Here is a 15404-nt window from a genome sequence, read left to right as displayed (position 1 = left end):
GCTCCAGACTTTGAGGAGTCGACTCCGGGTTAAGTCGAGTCGACTCCCAGTCGAGAAGAGCACTTTAATTCAAATCCGGAACAGTTGCCGAGCCGACTCCAGAAAAGCATGAGTCGACTCCTGCTGCAGCCGAGTCGACTCCAGATCGCGCGAGTCGACTCCGATCCCAACGGAAACATTGTCAGGATGTGCAGAATGTGCAGAACGGCTAGAAGATTGTGTCTAACGGCTAGTTTCCGTGGGGAATGGCTTAAATAGCCACAGAGAACTGTAGCAAAGTAGTGAAGCGACATTCCATTCAAAGAAAACAAGAAATCTTCATCTACCAAAAGATTTCAAAGGAAAAGAAGGAAGAGGGCCATTAACTCCATTCAACCAACTCTTCCCAGCATTAAAGGAGTCTCCTTCAGTCTTCAAGTCTTCAAGTCTTCAAGACATTCAAGAGGAGACCCCGAGTTCCAGAAGTCCTCCCTTACATCTTCATAAATTTGTTTGAGGGCTCTTAACTTCTCTCTTATTTATATCGTTGTATATCTGCTTGTTTAGAAACTCTATTTTTCTGTTTGTCTTTGTTCAAACCGTTTGTTCCTTACTTGATTCAATCAGGGGATTGAATCAAGGGTGTAAAGGTTTGTTGGTGAGCCTAGGTTGAAACCAACGTGTAAGGGTTTGATTGTGAGCCTGGAAAAACAATCGGGTGGTTCTAGTCGGTGAGCCTGGGAAAATCGACCGAGTTTGTTGTGATCTCGCAAAACAACAAGTTAGGTTGTGAGCTTGTAAAACAACCGGCTGTAATCCGAGGGGTTATAGTGAATTCCCAAGTGAGGCTTGGGGAGTGGACGTAGGAGCAAGGGTTAGCTCCGAACCACTATAAAATCATTGTGTTTGTGATTGCCTTTGTGTCTCTTACTTTCATTTCATTCACTGCACATAGCATCTAATTAATCAACTTGCAAAAGGTATTAATTAGTATTTCACAAACCATTTAATTGTAATAATTATTTTAAAACCCAATTCACCCACCCTCTTGGGTTTTCTATCTGGGCAACACATCCCCAACCCCATAGTATTATCATTGAAGGTGGGACAAGCCTTCACCCCCTCCATGTTGGCCAAAGCTCAAATCTCTAGGCAGACCGAGTCTAAAACTTGTGGTACCGAGAGAATTGAGTAATGCAGACCGAAACGTTCGAAGATTAATACCTATAAAATTGAACCCTACCACGGGAGGTCGTATCATCTATACTAAAGTTCAAGGTCATGAGTATATTTTCATGTGAAAAGAAGTATTCATCTTTCTCTACACGAATCCGTTGTTGGATCATCCGCCGGTCATTTTGAGATCTGGGCAGGTGTATGAATTATAGTGTTTTTTTTTTGATACAATAATTGCTCACACTACTTTAGCATAAGTGCAACCTACAGAATCAAGTGAAAGAAAGTGATAAAGCATAAGCAGGGGAGCCCCCTCATGTGTCCAAAGGACCTCTCCGGAATACTGAACAGCATAGAAGGTAGCCCGGTCAGAAGTATAGTATTTGGAGTGCTTTGAGAACTATGTAATGGATGATCCACTGGTGGATATGAAAAGAAAGGTATATCCTCCTTTTGTGCGAAAGATACAACCCTGATCCTAAAGTTCAATGGTAAAAAGAGCAATCACTTTATTGGAAAAAAAAATTATTTAGGTGGAGCAAATTTGGTGGGGAAGACGGGAAAATATGGTATCCAATTGTAATCATGAATCAAATATCGTATCCTATTATATTGATGCAGATTTCAAGGTAATGAAGAAAAAAAAGAACATGAAGGAAAGAAACGGAGAAAATAAGAACAAGAAGAACTAATCTGATGGTCTCTAGCAGTGGTTTCTTCCATCTCGGTGGGAAAAGGAATATGCCAATGGAACTAGATATATTATGAAATGTGTGACTTGCCTGTCAGCTATATATATATATATATATATATAGAGAGAGAGAGAGAGAGAGAGAGAGAGAGAGAGAGAGAGTTCAAGTTGAAGTGATGTCATGTTTATTTTGACATGGCCATAACTTGTTATTAGATAAGATAATCTAAGCTTGAGTCACATAAATAAATTATATCCTTGTAGAATCCAATCCAGCCTTCCAAAAAGAAATGACAATTTCTGACAGGGAGCAAAGACTTGGCCCATCCCTTTCCTTGGCTCAGTCTTCCTCATAACTCCTCAGACTCCTTTCTTTTGTTCATATTCATATTCACAATTCAAGCCTACAAGAATCAGAACAAGATAACAGTAACAAATAACGATAAGGATGATAGCATGATACCAATAATAGTAAAAATAAATAAAGCGATGCATGATCAAAAAACTAGGGAATGTTTATGTAAGGATCCGTGCGGGCATGTATTTAATCCCACATCGGTTATTTGATGGGTAGATCTTGAGTACTTATACAGGATCGAGCAACTCAAATAATATCTTCCGGCCAGTCATTTTGGGTGAGATATTGAGTTGTTATAATTTAAAACTACATTTGGACATTCGAATTAGAACTAAGCCAATGGTCTTGAACAAGAAGAAAGAGGAGACAGGAGAAAAAGAAAGGGATGGAGTGAGATGCAAATGATGTGGGGTCCAGGGTACATGCAACACCTATTTGGAGGCGCACGCGTGACATGGGGGTGGAGTTAATTGGATTCTATTTATCCAATCAATGGAGCAAAGAGATCTCTTGCTTTCCCTTCGCATTCTCCCTCGAGAATGATTCAAAGGTGAGGTTGGTGGGCTTTCAATAGATAACATAATGGTGGGCTTTAAGGATTACCGGGACCCACCGCGGTTGGTGGTCACTGAGGGACTACCCTCCTTTGTTCCTGCCGACACCTTGCTTTCTGTGGAATATTGCTCATGGGTTCCTAAACACCAAGCACAACCGCATCAGGAGAACAAAAAGTTGAATGACGGTAAAAAAAAATTCAAAAAAAAAGGTAGGTGGGAGACGTGGGCGAGAGCTGAGGTATCTCATACTGCATCTTGTTGGTTCCAAATTAGTGGCAAGCCATGAAGTGGTCAAATCCTGACGAGTACCAAATCTTTAAACTCTAGAACCCAACCAACAAGCATTAGGATCCAACTGAAGTTGAATTGGTTTGGTTTTATCCTAAAGTTTCCTAATAGAAAAAGGATTTAAATAATCGTAAAATGTTTTGCTCAATAAATTCCATCAAGAGCAAGTAGTTAAAACCGCGCGCATATATATATATATATATATATATATATATTCATACATACGCTCACAGATTATTTTGGTTGAGTAATATTGGTTTGAAAAGTTGTAAGATCCACTGATCTAGAAACAAACGAGTACAATAGAAATTACAAAAAGAATGAACATAAAAAAACTATATAATAAAAACATGTGGATATATTTTAATTAAAGTAGTTAACCATCACTAAAACAATAATGAGTGCCATTGGTTGCCTGAGAATTTGATTGACTTATTCATGTATAAAATAACGGCTGTTATAATAATCATATATAATTAAATGTTATGACAAAAATAATGGTCTATAATGGGCATTTATAGATGTTATTGTTTTTTTTTTTTTTTTGGGTGCACCGAGTCTCACGACATTCTGGTATAAGTACGCCATGAGAAATCAAAACACAAAACATGGGCTAGTCCCTGCGGAATGGAGTTAGTGCCATTCCAAGAGAAGGCCCTCGAATGATGTGCTGCGAAGAAGCCGACCTAGTCTGCCGCACTATTTACCTTCCGAAGTACATGTACGACCCCAAATGAGTCGAGACTCTCCAACATGTGACAAATATACCAAACTAGAGGGTGTAGATCTAGCCTGGCATGCCCACATCTGATCCACTCAATCACTGTGGCCGAATCACCCTCCAACAGAATCTGCCGATCCCCCAAGTGCACTCTGGCATAAACGAGGCCTTCCTACGCCGCTCGCAGTTCCGCCACTAGGACAGACTCATCAAAAATATGTCATCCCTCTGCTGCAATCAGCCTGAGCTTCTGATCTCTGATCACAAAATCCATATCACATTAACCGCCGCCTTCTAAAATGCTGCCATTGAAATTCAGCTTCAGAAAATCAAAAGGGTAGGGACTGATATTATTGTTCATTGGATAAGAAAATTATTATTTAGAAAAAAATAGCAAAAATATAAAATATAACCATCTAATAACAAATCTCGTGGTCTATCGCCCATCAAATGACTAGCCCATGAACATACATCAATAGCCAAAAGTGCTACATCAATTGATGGCTGGATCGTTATAGGTACATGTTTTGTGCTACTTTTTAGATTCAAAGCCACACAAATGCACTTTCAAGATTTTGTTTTTAAAAAAGAAAAGATTTACAGCGAAGCGATCAACCAACAAATTAAGTAGAAAGCTTACAATGGTGCTGATCAATATAGGAAAACTATATAGGCAACGATGCCTCCACGTCAGCTTCATGATTATGAGATACCTGTTCCACAACGCACGAGCGATCCTGTTCGCCAAAAAAAAGAAAAAATTAAAGCTCAAGAATCTCAAGCGCAGGACATTATAGATGTTATCATGAGATTGTGCTAGCTTAGCTTATAAGGGCCTTGCAAGTTGTCAGAGTGGTGCATCTCTCTTCATGTTGGATTGCTCGTAGATAGTATCCAGCAATTTTTGAAATTCAGTGGTTTATTTAAACCAGTATATAATATCTTATTGCGTATAAAAAAAATATGAATAAAAAAATATTGGAAAGAAAAAAAAATCGTAAAATCTAACTTTTGCAAGTATGATTGTATGCCTTTATATTTTTTTTCCAAAAATTACTTTTTAAAAATATTATATTAATAAATATTAATAAATAATAATAATTATTATAATATTTTATATTAAAAATATTATATTATATTATATCATAATATATTGATATATTATGCTATATAATATCAAATTATGTTAGATTATTATATTATAGTATACGATATTATATTAACTATATTTGAATAATATTTATAATATATTATAGTAATATTATAATATATTATAATTTATGTATTGATATATATTATATTTTATTATGCTCTGCTATATAATACTATGTAATGTCCTTTATGATCATTTTGTCAAACCAAAAGTACCTTCTCAGTTTGCTTAATAAATACATATTAAAGTTTTACAACACTTTAGAAATGTAGTTACCAAACAATAAATAACTTTTAAGTAACTTGGAAGAGAATGTTGTCTTCCGAAAAGAGTTGTGACCCTTCATAAGAGAACTTTTGAAAAAAGTTATGACTCTTCGGAAGAGAACGTTGGCTTCCAAAAAGATACGATGTTTCCGAAACACTAAATATCTTCGGAACAATCGCGTCTCTTCGGTCTTCCGGATAGAGTCTATCAATAGACTCCTTCAAGATTAATCCTAATCCAATCCAATCTCTCTCTCACTAGTATTCTGTCTTCCGAGAGTTTCTTTCATAGACAGAGTTATTTTATTTTTAACTTTCTACTTTCTACATTCTTTTATTTTTTGGGCAATTGAAGGAGTCAGTTAAGTCAAGCCTTCCAACGATCATGCTCGTTAGAAGAGGATCAGACTGAGTCAGGTTGTTCTACCTTGAAGGTGAGATCGCTACAAACCAGCACGTAGAGGCGAATCACATTCTTAGGACAATGTATATCACACACTTCGATCCACGCAAGCTCTTTTCAATCTTTTAAATTTATTTTAGTAAATTATTCTTTTATAATACTATTATAACATAACGATATAGCAGTTTCTAGGCAATAGTTTTTCAATAGTCTAAGAATGTGATTTTGATCATACTAGAAATTACTATTAGATCGTTTATCAAATTTAGTTCAATTGCATAGGACTAAATTTGGTTTAATTGTATAAAATTAGAAAGCTGTAAAAAAAGTTTCTTTAAAAAAATTAGTCATTTTAGAAAATCATATTACTCTGAAAATTGTGCAAATAGATATTTTGCAACTTTAAAAATCATACATAAAAATTCTGCAGATTTAAAATATTTGCAGATTTTTTTCTGCAACTTTAAAGTCTGTGCAAAAATTTTCTGTAGATTAAAAATCCATGTAGAAAATTACTTCAGCTTTAAAATCCATACAAATTTTCTACAGCATTAAAGTCTATACAATTTATTTTTTGCAATCTTTGATTTCTGTGCAGAATTTTCTACAGCTTTAAAATTTATGCAGAAAACTTTTAAACTTGTAAAAGCTGTGCAAAAATTATTATTGCTTTTAAAAACTATGCATATTATTAGTTATTCCCAAAATATACACTACTGCTTTGAAAAACGTATAGAAATTATAAAGTTACATTACTTGTTATATTTTTTAGTGTGGTTGTTTAATTTTATTGATAATATTATTCTTTATTGCATCTAACTCAAAACCTTACAAATCAAAGTGTAATAACAAAAAAATGAGCCGATGTATCCGAATTCGTCATAAATTTGTAAGACAACTCAAAAATAGTAATGTCATTTTCTTGGAATTTATCAATTTTGAAAAAAACTTGGCAGATAATTTAACCAAGAGTTTATCTAGGAGTGGAGTTCTAGATTCATTGAGGGGGATGGAGCTTAAGCCCACTATCGACAGTGGATACCCAACCTTTGTGATTAGAGCTTCCGTGAAGGAGATTCAAATGTGGTAGAAATAAAACTGATTGAGTGATCGTGTCATAGCACATTTTGTGGAGTATATCTCCTTCGATCTCTATGATGGGTGCTCTTATAGTGACAAAAATATATATTGAAAAAGGTTGAGTTATATTCTTAATAAGTTAAGGATAGGAAATCTGCAGGGTATTAGGTCACAAATATCCTTGGAGGACTTACTTGAGAAGTGTCGTACATGTTGCGGCTAGGGGTTTGGGCTAACCCTAATAAACTTCTCGTGAAAAATCAAGGTACTAACACAAAGCCTTTGAATGACACTAATCGCATAAAGACCCAATTGATCCGTACTGTGTGTGTGATAAGCAGAAATTTGAGTTAAAGGACTTAGTTCAAGGTCTAATCCACTATAGTTCCTTAATATTAAGTGAGGTTCAACTCTACGGGACACCTCATTCATTGCATAATACAAGTTGCCTAGATATTATATTTTATTTTTTTCAAAAATTTAAATATTTTGTGGGAGGATTGTTGGAGTTTTAATTTTTTTAAAAAAATTAATTTTTTTTATTCCCTAACCTTTAATTGTTTTAAATATTTTAAAATACTCTTTTGTGAGACGCCTTTTTTAGAAGAGTTGTGACTCTTTGGAAGAGAATGTTGGCTTCCGAAAAGAGTTGTGACTCTTCAGAAGAGAATGTTAGCTTCCGAAAAGATACGGCATATTCGAAACATTACTTATCTTCGGAACCATTGTGTCTCTTCGGTCTTCCAGATAGAGTCTATAAATAGACTCCTTCAGGATTAATCTTAATCCAATCCAATTCTCTCTCTCACTAGTACTCTATCTTCCGAGAATTTCTTCCACAGACAAAGTTCTTTTATTTTCAACTTTCCAATTCTATATTTTTTTATTTTCTTGACAACTGAAGAAGTCAGTTGGATCAAGTCTCCCAACGATCATACTCGTTAGAGAAGGATCAGGCTGAGCCAGGTTGTTGTACCTTAAGAACGAGATCGCTGCAAACTCGTACGTAGAAGGTGAATCACGTTCTTAGGACAGTGTATGCCACACGACTTGATCCAGACAAGCTCTTTTCAATCTTTCGAATTTATTTTAATAAATTATTTTTTATAATACTATTATAAAGTAATAATGCAGCAGTTTCTAGACAATAGTTTTTCAACAACATTAACTATTACTCTTTCCAGACTAGAAACTGTTATAATTATAATTTAAACTTTGTTTAATATTCAACTAATCTTGTAGACAATATTAATTTTGGTGATTGATAATGTAACGCGCGTTCATGCCCCCCACAAATCGCACACGTCAGTTGGCGGCATTCACCCACGTACCCACGTCCTCGGACCGAAATCCCCCCACCTCGTCCCCACGTCTTCCACCCACCCTCTCTCTCTCGCCCATCTTGATTAAAAGAAAAACACATAAATTTCACGATATTAAACTGAGGCCGATGGAGACCGTACGAACGTGACACGGGTCAACTTTTGCGTCGCTTTTGCCGTGCCCGGGAGCGTTACACTAACCTATCATCATCCTCCTCCCTTCCGACAGCACCGCATCAGCCTAGATTTCGTCTCGGTGTCATCCTACTTTAACCCCAAAAACTTAATCAAAATATCTGACTCTTCTCTATTATCTTATTATTTTATTTATTTCACTACTTGTTTTATTCTTATTTCTTCGCCTAGGAACAGTTACTAAATTAACAGTCCAGAGCAAAAAGAAAAAAAAAAGAGAGACAAGATTCTTGAATTCTCTTTTTATCATTTCTATTTACTGTTTTTTTACTCATCACCTTCTCTCTCTCACAGTAAAAGTGGAACTCCCAGTCCCCCCCACCTTTTCTCTCTCTAAAAGGCCTTAAAACCACTCACTGCCCTGCCTCCAAAATGCCACTACTTAGTTAATAAATGATGCAAATCTGAATAAATAAGAAGAAAGAAGGAAAGAAATTTTACTTTCCCTTTCGCTTCCTCGCGTTTCGCCATCCCCTCTCTTCCTCCCTCCTACCCCTTACTCGTTATACTAGGCATTTTTTTTTTCTTTTTCTCTTCGATTCAGTTCTCAAACCCAAGTAATAGTAAATTACGATTCTAGGTTTTAAATTTAAAAATATTTTAAAATTCACCGATTTCCTTTTCCATTGCTTCCTTCTTGCTGATGCCTTTTCCAACTTTAAATCTATCGATAATTTCGTTCCATATATTCCATCGCTCTTCAAAAGCTGTTCTTCACGAGTATTAGCTATAAAAGGAAAAGTTCGTGGAGAAGGGAAAAAGGAGGCTCTTTTAATGGTGATGATCTCGGTCTCTGTCTCGGCCTTGTCGACGAGGAACGTGTCGCCGCCGATGCCGAGATCGCCGGCGAAGAGGAGGGACGGCGGCGGGGTGGAGGAGGGTGGCCGCGGCATGGAGGCGCTCCGGCGGCGTGTGAAGCCCTTCGAGCAGGTGGGTGTGCTCGGCTTCCTCGCCTTCACCGCCGTCTTCTTGCTTCTTATCTTCTACTTCTACTCGAGCCGCGGCGGCCTGGTATGGCCCGTCCGGGCGGCTGCTGGCGCCGGCGGCGGTGGAGTGAAGGGAGTCTGGGGACTGGGGGTGGAGATTGGCCGGAGCGGCGGCGGCGGAGGAGGAGGAGAAGGAGGAGGGGAGTGCGATTGGTTCGAGGGGGAGTGGGTTTGGGACGAAAGGTATCCGCTTTATGAGTCCAGGGATTGCGGGTTCTTGGATGAGGGGTTTCGGTGCTCGGAGAATGGGAGGAGGGATCGGTTCTACACCAAGTGGCGGTGGCAGCCGGCGCGGTGCGATCTACCCAGGTTCTAATCCTATTCCTCTCCAAATTCTCTCTACCTTTCTCTCTCTTTTTTATCTCTTTTTGTTTGTTCTGTTGTTCTAAAGCTCTCTTTTTTCTCTCCCTTCTTTTCTTTTCTTTTTTTGGAATTAGATTCTGAGCTTTTGGGCAGGGGACGAGGTTTTGGTGATCTACCTCTTCATTTCCGGTTCAAAAAAATGTTTTTTTCCCTTTTTTTTGTGCTTGGTGTATGGTTTGGGGACATATAGCTTGTGATTAGGTTGTTCCTTTGGATTTTAATTTTCATTTTGCTGGGGTTGTTGGACTGTTCTTGTGTTTTAAATTTGAAATCCTGGTTCAAAGATTCTTCTTTTATTTGTATACCTTTCTTTAAAAAAAATAAATTACTGAATTGTTTCAAACTTGTTCTGTTCTTTTATTACAAGTTGTTGCTTTTATAATTGATTGAAAGGATTGTGGGATTCTTCCACCAAAAGAAAGGGTATTTGGGATTCATGATTCCACCTTACATTCTTTGAAAGTCTTGATTTTATTCTCTCAGCAGGTTCTATTAAAATTTTAAAAGTTTCTAATTAATCAAGCTGCTCTTCTTCTCCTTCTTTGTTATTTTAAATTCTCTCAATGCTGCAATTCATTATTACTACTCAAAATACTATATTTTTAATATATTTCTTGGCTTACTTAGTCTTCCTCCCTATTCCTGCTATTCCGATTCCATTTCGCTGTTTCTATGCAGACGGATCTTTCAAATCTTGCGATTGTTCAAAATGTTACTTATATTTATGTAGATCGTATTTTTAGATCAAGTTTTCCCCCTTTTTTTTTGAACATGGATTTTAAAGGCGTTTGGGAAGTCTAGCTCTGCTTTTTAAATGCTTCCGCTGACTGTCGGTGGGTATAACATTAATGTTACACTCCCAAAGGTGGAGGTGGATAGTTAATTTGATAACCATGTCCTGGTTCCCTTCTATCTGGGGTCTGCTTTTGTTCTTTGGACATATTTGTGGAATCTTGAGACTTCCAAATTTCTTTGGACATATGTGGGTCTGTTTGATCATATTTCATACTTTTAGTTTTTGAAATTTTGCATTTTCTCCATTTTTTTTCCCCTTTAAGTCTGTGAGTCTTCTCTTTAATGATTATTTTTTCTGTTTGTTTTGGCTTAATGTCCAATAGCAATTGTTACTAACACTCCTTGTAATGATCACCCATGGTGGATGGGTCAGCTTTCATTAGTTCCTCTTTTTTTTGAGTCCCACCCCATCATGTGAGCTGGGTTTCAGCTATAATACTCTCCTATTTTCTAATGTGGTTGGATGCCTTTGCTCGTGAACTTTTGGATGTTTGTGGGTAGCCTTTGCTCCTGTTCACTGTTTAATTTGTCCTCTTACGACAGAGATCCCTTTCCAATTGAAATACTCTTGGAAAAAAAGTAGGTTATGTGATTGCTGCTTCTCTTTAGACTTATGCATCAGATAACAATCCATCTTTTTCTGTGATATTTCTGGGTGTAGCATAGTAAAATTAGGTTATTCGTAGACAGTGATAAGGGTTTACATTTTGGAAGCGAGCAATTAGTACATTGCTCTTTAACTTTAACTGTATCTTCTCTCGTTTTAAGAACAAATCCACAAATTTGTAGCATTATCAAGGTACCCTATTTCAATCATTTTTTAACATTCTTTATTTATTTTAATATGTTGGTTTAATATTTCCGTTTCATTGAAGGGGTAGTATTTAATAATTTAAGCAAAACAAGGAGAGGCATTGGTGCAATAAACACAATTTATGAACTTTGCTTTCTCAATTAGTTTTAGAAAAGTGCTGAAGATATGATTTGCATTTCCTAATCTTTTTTCCTTCTATTCTTTTGCTGAAGATTCGATGCCAAGAAGATGCTTGAGAAGCTACGAAACAGACGACTGGTATTTGTGGGTGACTCAATTGGGAGGAACCAATGGGAGTCTCTTCTCTGCATGCTTTCTATGGCTGTTCCTGACAAGAGCTCGATCTACGAAGTGAATGGCAGCCCAATTACGAAGCACAAGGGTTTCTTGGTTTTCAGATTCAGGGACTACAACTGCACTGTGGAGTATTATAGAGCCCCATTTTTGGTGCTCCAGAGCCGCCCCCCAGCTGGAGTGATGGAGAAGGTGAAGACCACGCTTAAATTGGACATCATGGATTGGATGTCCACCCAGTGGAGGGATGCTGATGTGCTGATCTTTAACACCGGGCACTGGTGGAACTATGAGAAGACTGTCAGAGGGTAATTGCATGGTTACAACTTACAACTGCATTCCCTTTTGTAGATTCTTCATAATGTATTGTGATGGGGCCACTAAGGCCATGTTTCAGTAAATAGGAAACTGAGGGAAAGGAGTGAATGTGGTAAGTAATGGGGCTGGATTATGTGAGGATCAACAGATTGAAGCCACCATTATCATTTCCTTTCCCTCATTTTCACTGGATAAAAAGTGTGTTCCTTCTTTAATAAGTGGAAGTGGAAAATAGTATCAATGGGCTTGACTTCTGGAATCTTTTTTTCTATATTCAGAGGGTGTTATTTCCAAGAAGGAGAGGAGGTAAAGATGAACATGAGTGTGGATACTGCATATCAAAGAGCCATAAAGACATTGTTTGACTGGATTGACCGAGAGGTCAATAGGAACAAGACCCAGGTCATCTTCCGCACGTATGCTCCTGTCCATTTCAGGTTTGTGTACCTGATTATTTCAGGTTTCTTCTCCCTTTAAATTTTATTTTGGAAGCGTTCATTGACTTGTGCTTATAATTCTCCATCATATATCCATTTTTTCATCATTCAATTTGTCTGTCAGGGCTTTCGTCTCCTCAAATAATTTTTCAAGTGCCATGGTTGTTTGAAAGTCTCTAAATCAGTGGATATAAATTACCTATAGGACACTACATTTCACTGCAGTTCTTTATTTGGGTAATTGAGACCTGTAGAATAGGTCAAACTATTTAAATAACGAATTGATGCTGTATTTTTCTGCTGATATATCCAGTTTATCAAATTGCAGCAGCTTTCTAAACCAAGTTCTCAGTTAATTAGACTATTTGTTCTCATGAAAAAAATTAAGTTTAGCAGGCACATGTATGCGGAACAGATTCAGTGTTCCCATATAAACTTTTTGTTTGCTTATGTATTTTATTTCACAGAGGTGGAGACTGGAAGACAGGAGGAAGCTGTCACTTGGAGAAATTTCCAGAGTTGAGTTCTTCGCCAATGTCCCTGAAAGACTGGGATCATCTGCTGAAACCATTTAGAAATGCGACTTCGGAGAATTTTGCTGGGACTCGGGTGCTAGAGTTGGATGTGCTGAATGTCACCCAGATGACTGCTCGAAGGAGAGATGGCCATTTATCCATATTTTACCTTGGTCCATCAGGTCCTGCCCCTCTCCACAGGCAGGACTGCAGTCACTGGTGCTTACCGGGGGTCCCTGATGCATGGAATGAGCTGCTGTATGCGCTCTTTTTGGAACGGGAATCCATGATCTATCAAAATGCTTCTGCTTTGGGCAACACCAGGGTAAAGCTGGATTCGTAAAGGTGCTAAGCTCATCATTGCAGATTAATTTGCATCGCAGTACTGCGAGAAAGTGCTTAATGGAAACCTTTCCAGGTTTCCCGGGTTGAAGCCTCTTGTGGGTGGTGGCATATCATTCTTGAGGGCCAATGCCGGATTGTTATGAGAATTGTTGATACAGGCTACAAATATAGCAAATATAGAAGCATAGGTGATCAACAAAATTAACTTTGTAAATAGAAAAGTTGATGTCTGCGATTTTTTATTAGATAAATGGCATCAATCTCTATATAGGACTGAGAATTGTATACAGCAGCAGGATTTTTGGAAAGTCTGTATTGCAGCTAAGCCTTCTGCTTTTGAATCTCCTGGTGAGGTGTTGCATCTACCTTTTTCCCCCTTTTTTATATTAATTTTGCTCCATCAATTTTAATTTGTAGCAACATGAAGAAAATAATTTTGTATGAACTTTTTTCAGATCATAAAGTGGAGTGTTTGTTGGTTGAAATTGGTTGCTGTGCATATCAATGGTTTGTTGGCTTGGCATGAACATATCTTAGGTAGGACCTTGGTTATATGGTTGTCAGGTTGCAACTTTGTCCCTATGAAGCCAAAATCACTAGCAGCTGCTGGTTAGCCTGATGGCAGCTTCGAGTTTGATGTCTCGGCCTTGCATGCTGTGAGATGGACACGATAATCCGGAGTGTAAATGTCGGCAGACATTTTCTTGTGAGAAGCTTGAAATGCTGATAAAATGTGACTCAAATAAGAATAGTGTTGATGAAATCTTAAGGTGATCTCTGTTTGCCTTTCAGTCTGATTTGATCTTATTTCTTGGAAAAAAAGGTTGCTCTGTAGGAATTGGGATCCTTTGATTTAAAAATTCCAAGCTCAGCATCTTGGAGTTGGAATTTAAAGATCAGAACCTCTCCTTGTTCTGGATGGGTGGCATGCAGTGAACCAGTAAAGAAAATTTTTGGAAAAAAGGCAATTGAATCAGATATCAAACCCATGACTATTGGTTTGTACAATAACCTCTTAACCACCATTACAACAATTAGGTCTTGATAGTTTATGAAATGACCAACTATGTCTATGTTATCGAGAGGATGTCTTGATGCAAAATTAAAGAAAATATATGTATATTAATTTATGCATTTCGATACTTTAATACTTTACCATTTAAAATATAAAAAAAGATGTCAATACATTTTATATATTTTCCTACATATATACAACTTTACTTGTATTTCTGAAAATTAAATGAATCATGATTTTTTTCTACTTGTGCTGCAATAGAAGAATGGTGTATCACGTAGATCAATGTGTTTGAAAGTAGTATTTAATATTCTAAATTTATTATTTTTAATTATAATCTAGTCCGACCGATTGACCAGATGGTTGGATCATGACCTAATGGGTTAGGTTCATGGCCGGGTTGGTCACTGGTTCGGTTTTTTATGACTAATGCCGGTGGGGAAAAATCCTTTGTGTCTGCCCACCTTTGGTATTGAATAATCTTTAGGATTTAGTATGCCATCTCAATTGACTTCACGACAAGTTTACCATGCCATTAATCTGAACATGTTATGCTATTTAAAATTTAGTCCCTTGTTTAATTTCATATTTATGCATTTCTTTATGCACACTTTAGTTTGCAAAGGTTTTTTTGATTAAAAATGGAGGACTATCCATCCGGCTTGTTTTGATTGATGATAATATTTACAAGTTGAGGTATGTACAAAATAGACACAGAATATGTTGGGTTGGGTAGGGTTTTAAGGGCCCCCCTCTAGACCCATGCAATCAACTCCATCCCAACTTGCTAATCAATGAACTCCATTACAGCTTTTATCCCCCCTCTGGAGGAAATCTCTTCATTTTTTATCAATTTTTTCTTTTACCTCTTAGTTTTGCAAAGGTTGCAAACTAAAACTTAAATTGACTTCAGAATATGGGTTAGGTTATGAAATTATACATTAATGATCATATGTTATTGCAAATAGGGGATATATTTTTTTGTCTCTCTTTTATTCCTCATCTATTGCCACATTGTTGTGGCTTCGAATAATCCAAACTTGAATCATAGCTACCAATGCCTCTTATTTTTTTTATCATATTTTGTTTCGTAAAAAGAAAAAAAAATTACATTAAATGGCTCATGTGGACATACAAGTCTCAAATTTCTTATTTTTTTGCTACTAGCATAAAGAGGGCCACGATACAAGTACTACTCTCGCATAAGTTCTCTAATTGGTGTTATGATAGTGGTCATCACCATGCCCACTAGTACATGTACAAGCAATAATAGGGTGGGGTCAGGTTGGGTCAACTTTTATTTGAATTTCAACAAGAAATGCATGCAGACTAT

The 15404-nt window shown here is 37.0% G+C and overlaps 1 protein-coding gene across 1 annotated transcript; it reads left to right on the top strand.

The window, feature by feature from the left end:
* Window positions 1–8552: 8552 nt before the first annotated feature.
* Window positions 8553–13541, top strand: LOC103708010 (protein trichome birefringence-like 11). Its single transcript, XM_008792762.5, has 4 exons — window positions 8553–9484; window positions 11360–11749; window positions 12038–12196; window positions 12664–13541. Exons 1-4 carry the CDS (start codon window positions 8964–8966, stop codon window positions 13052–13054), a joined length of 1461 nt encoding a protein of 486 aa, XP_008790984.1. The 5' UTR covers window positions 8553–8963; the 3' UTR covers window positions 13055–13541.
* Window positions 13542–15404: the final 1863 nt, after the last annotated feature.

This window comes from Phoenix dactylifera, chromosome 8 (assembly GCF_051530095.1).
Source record: "Phoenix dactylifera cultivar Ajwa chromosome 8, Ajwa_hap1_PhDact_Kaust_v1.1, whole genome shotgun sequence".
NCBI classification, from domain to species: domain Eukaryota; kingdom Viridiplantae; phylum Streptophyta; class Magnoliopsida; order Arecales; family Arecaceae; genus Phoenix; species Phoenix dactylifera.
The sequence above is the reverse complement of the archived record's forward strand: the minus strand, read 5'-3'. Positions and strand labels throughout refer to the sequence as shown.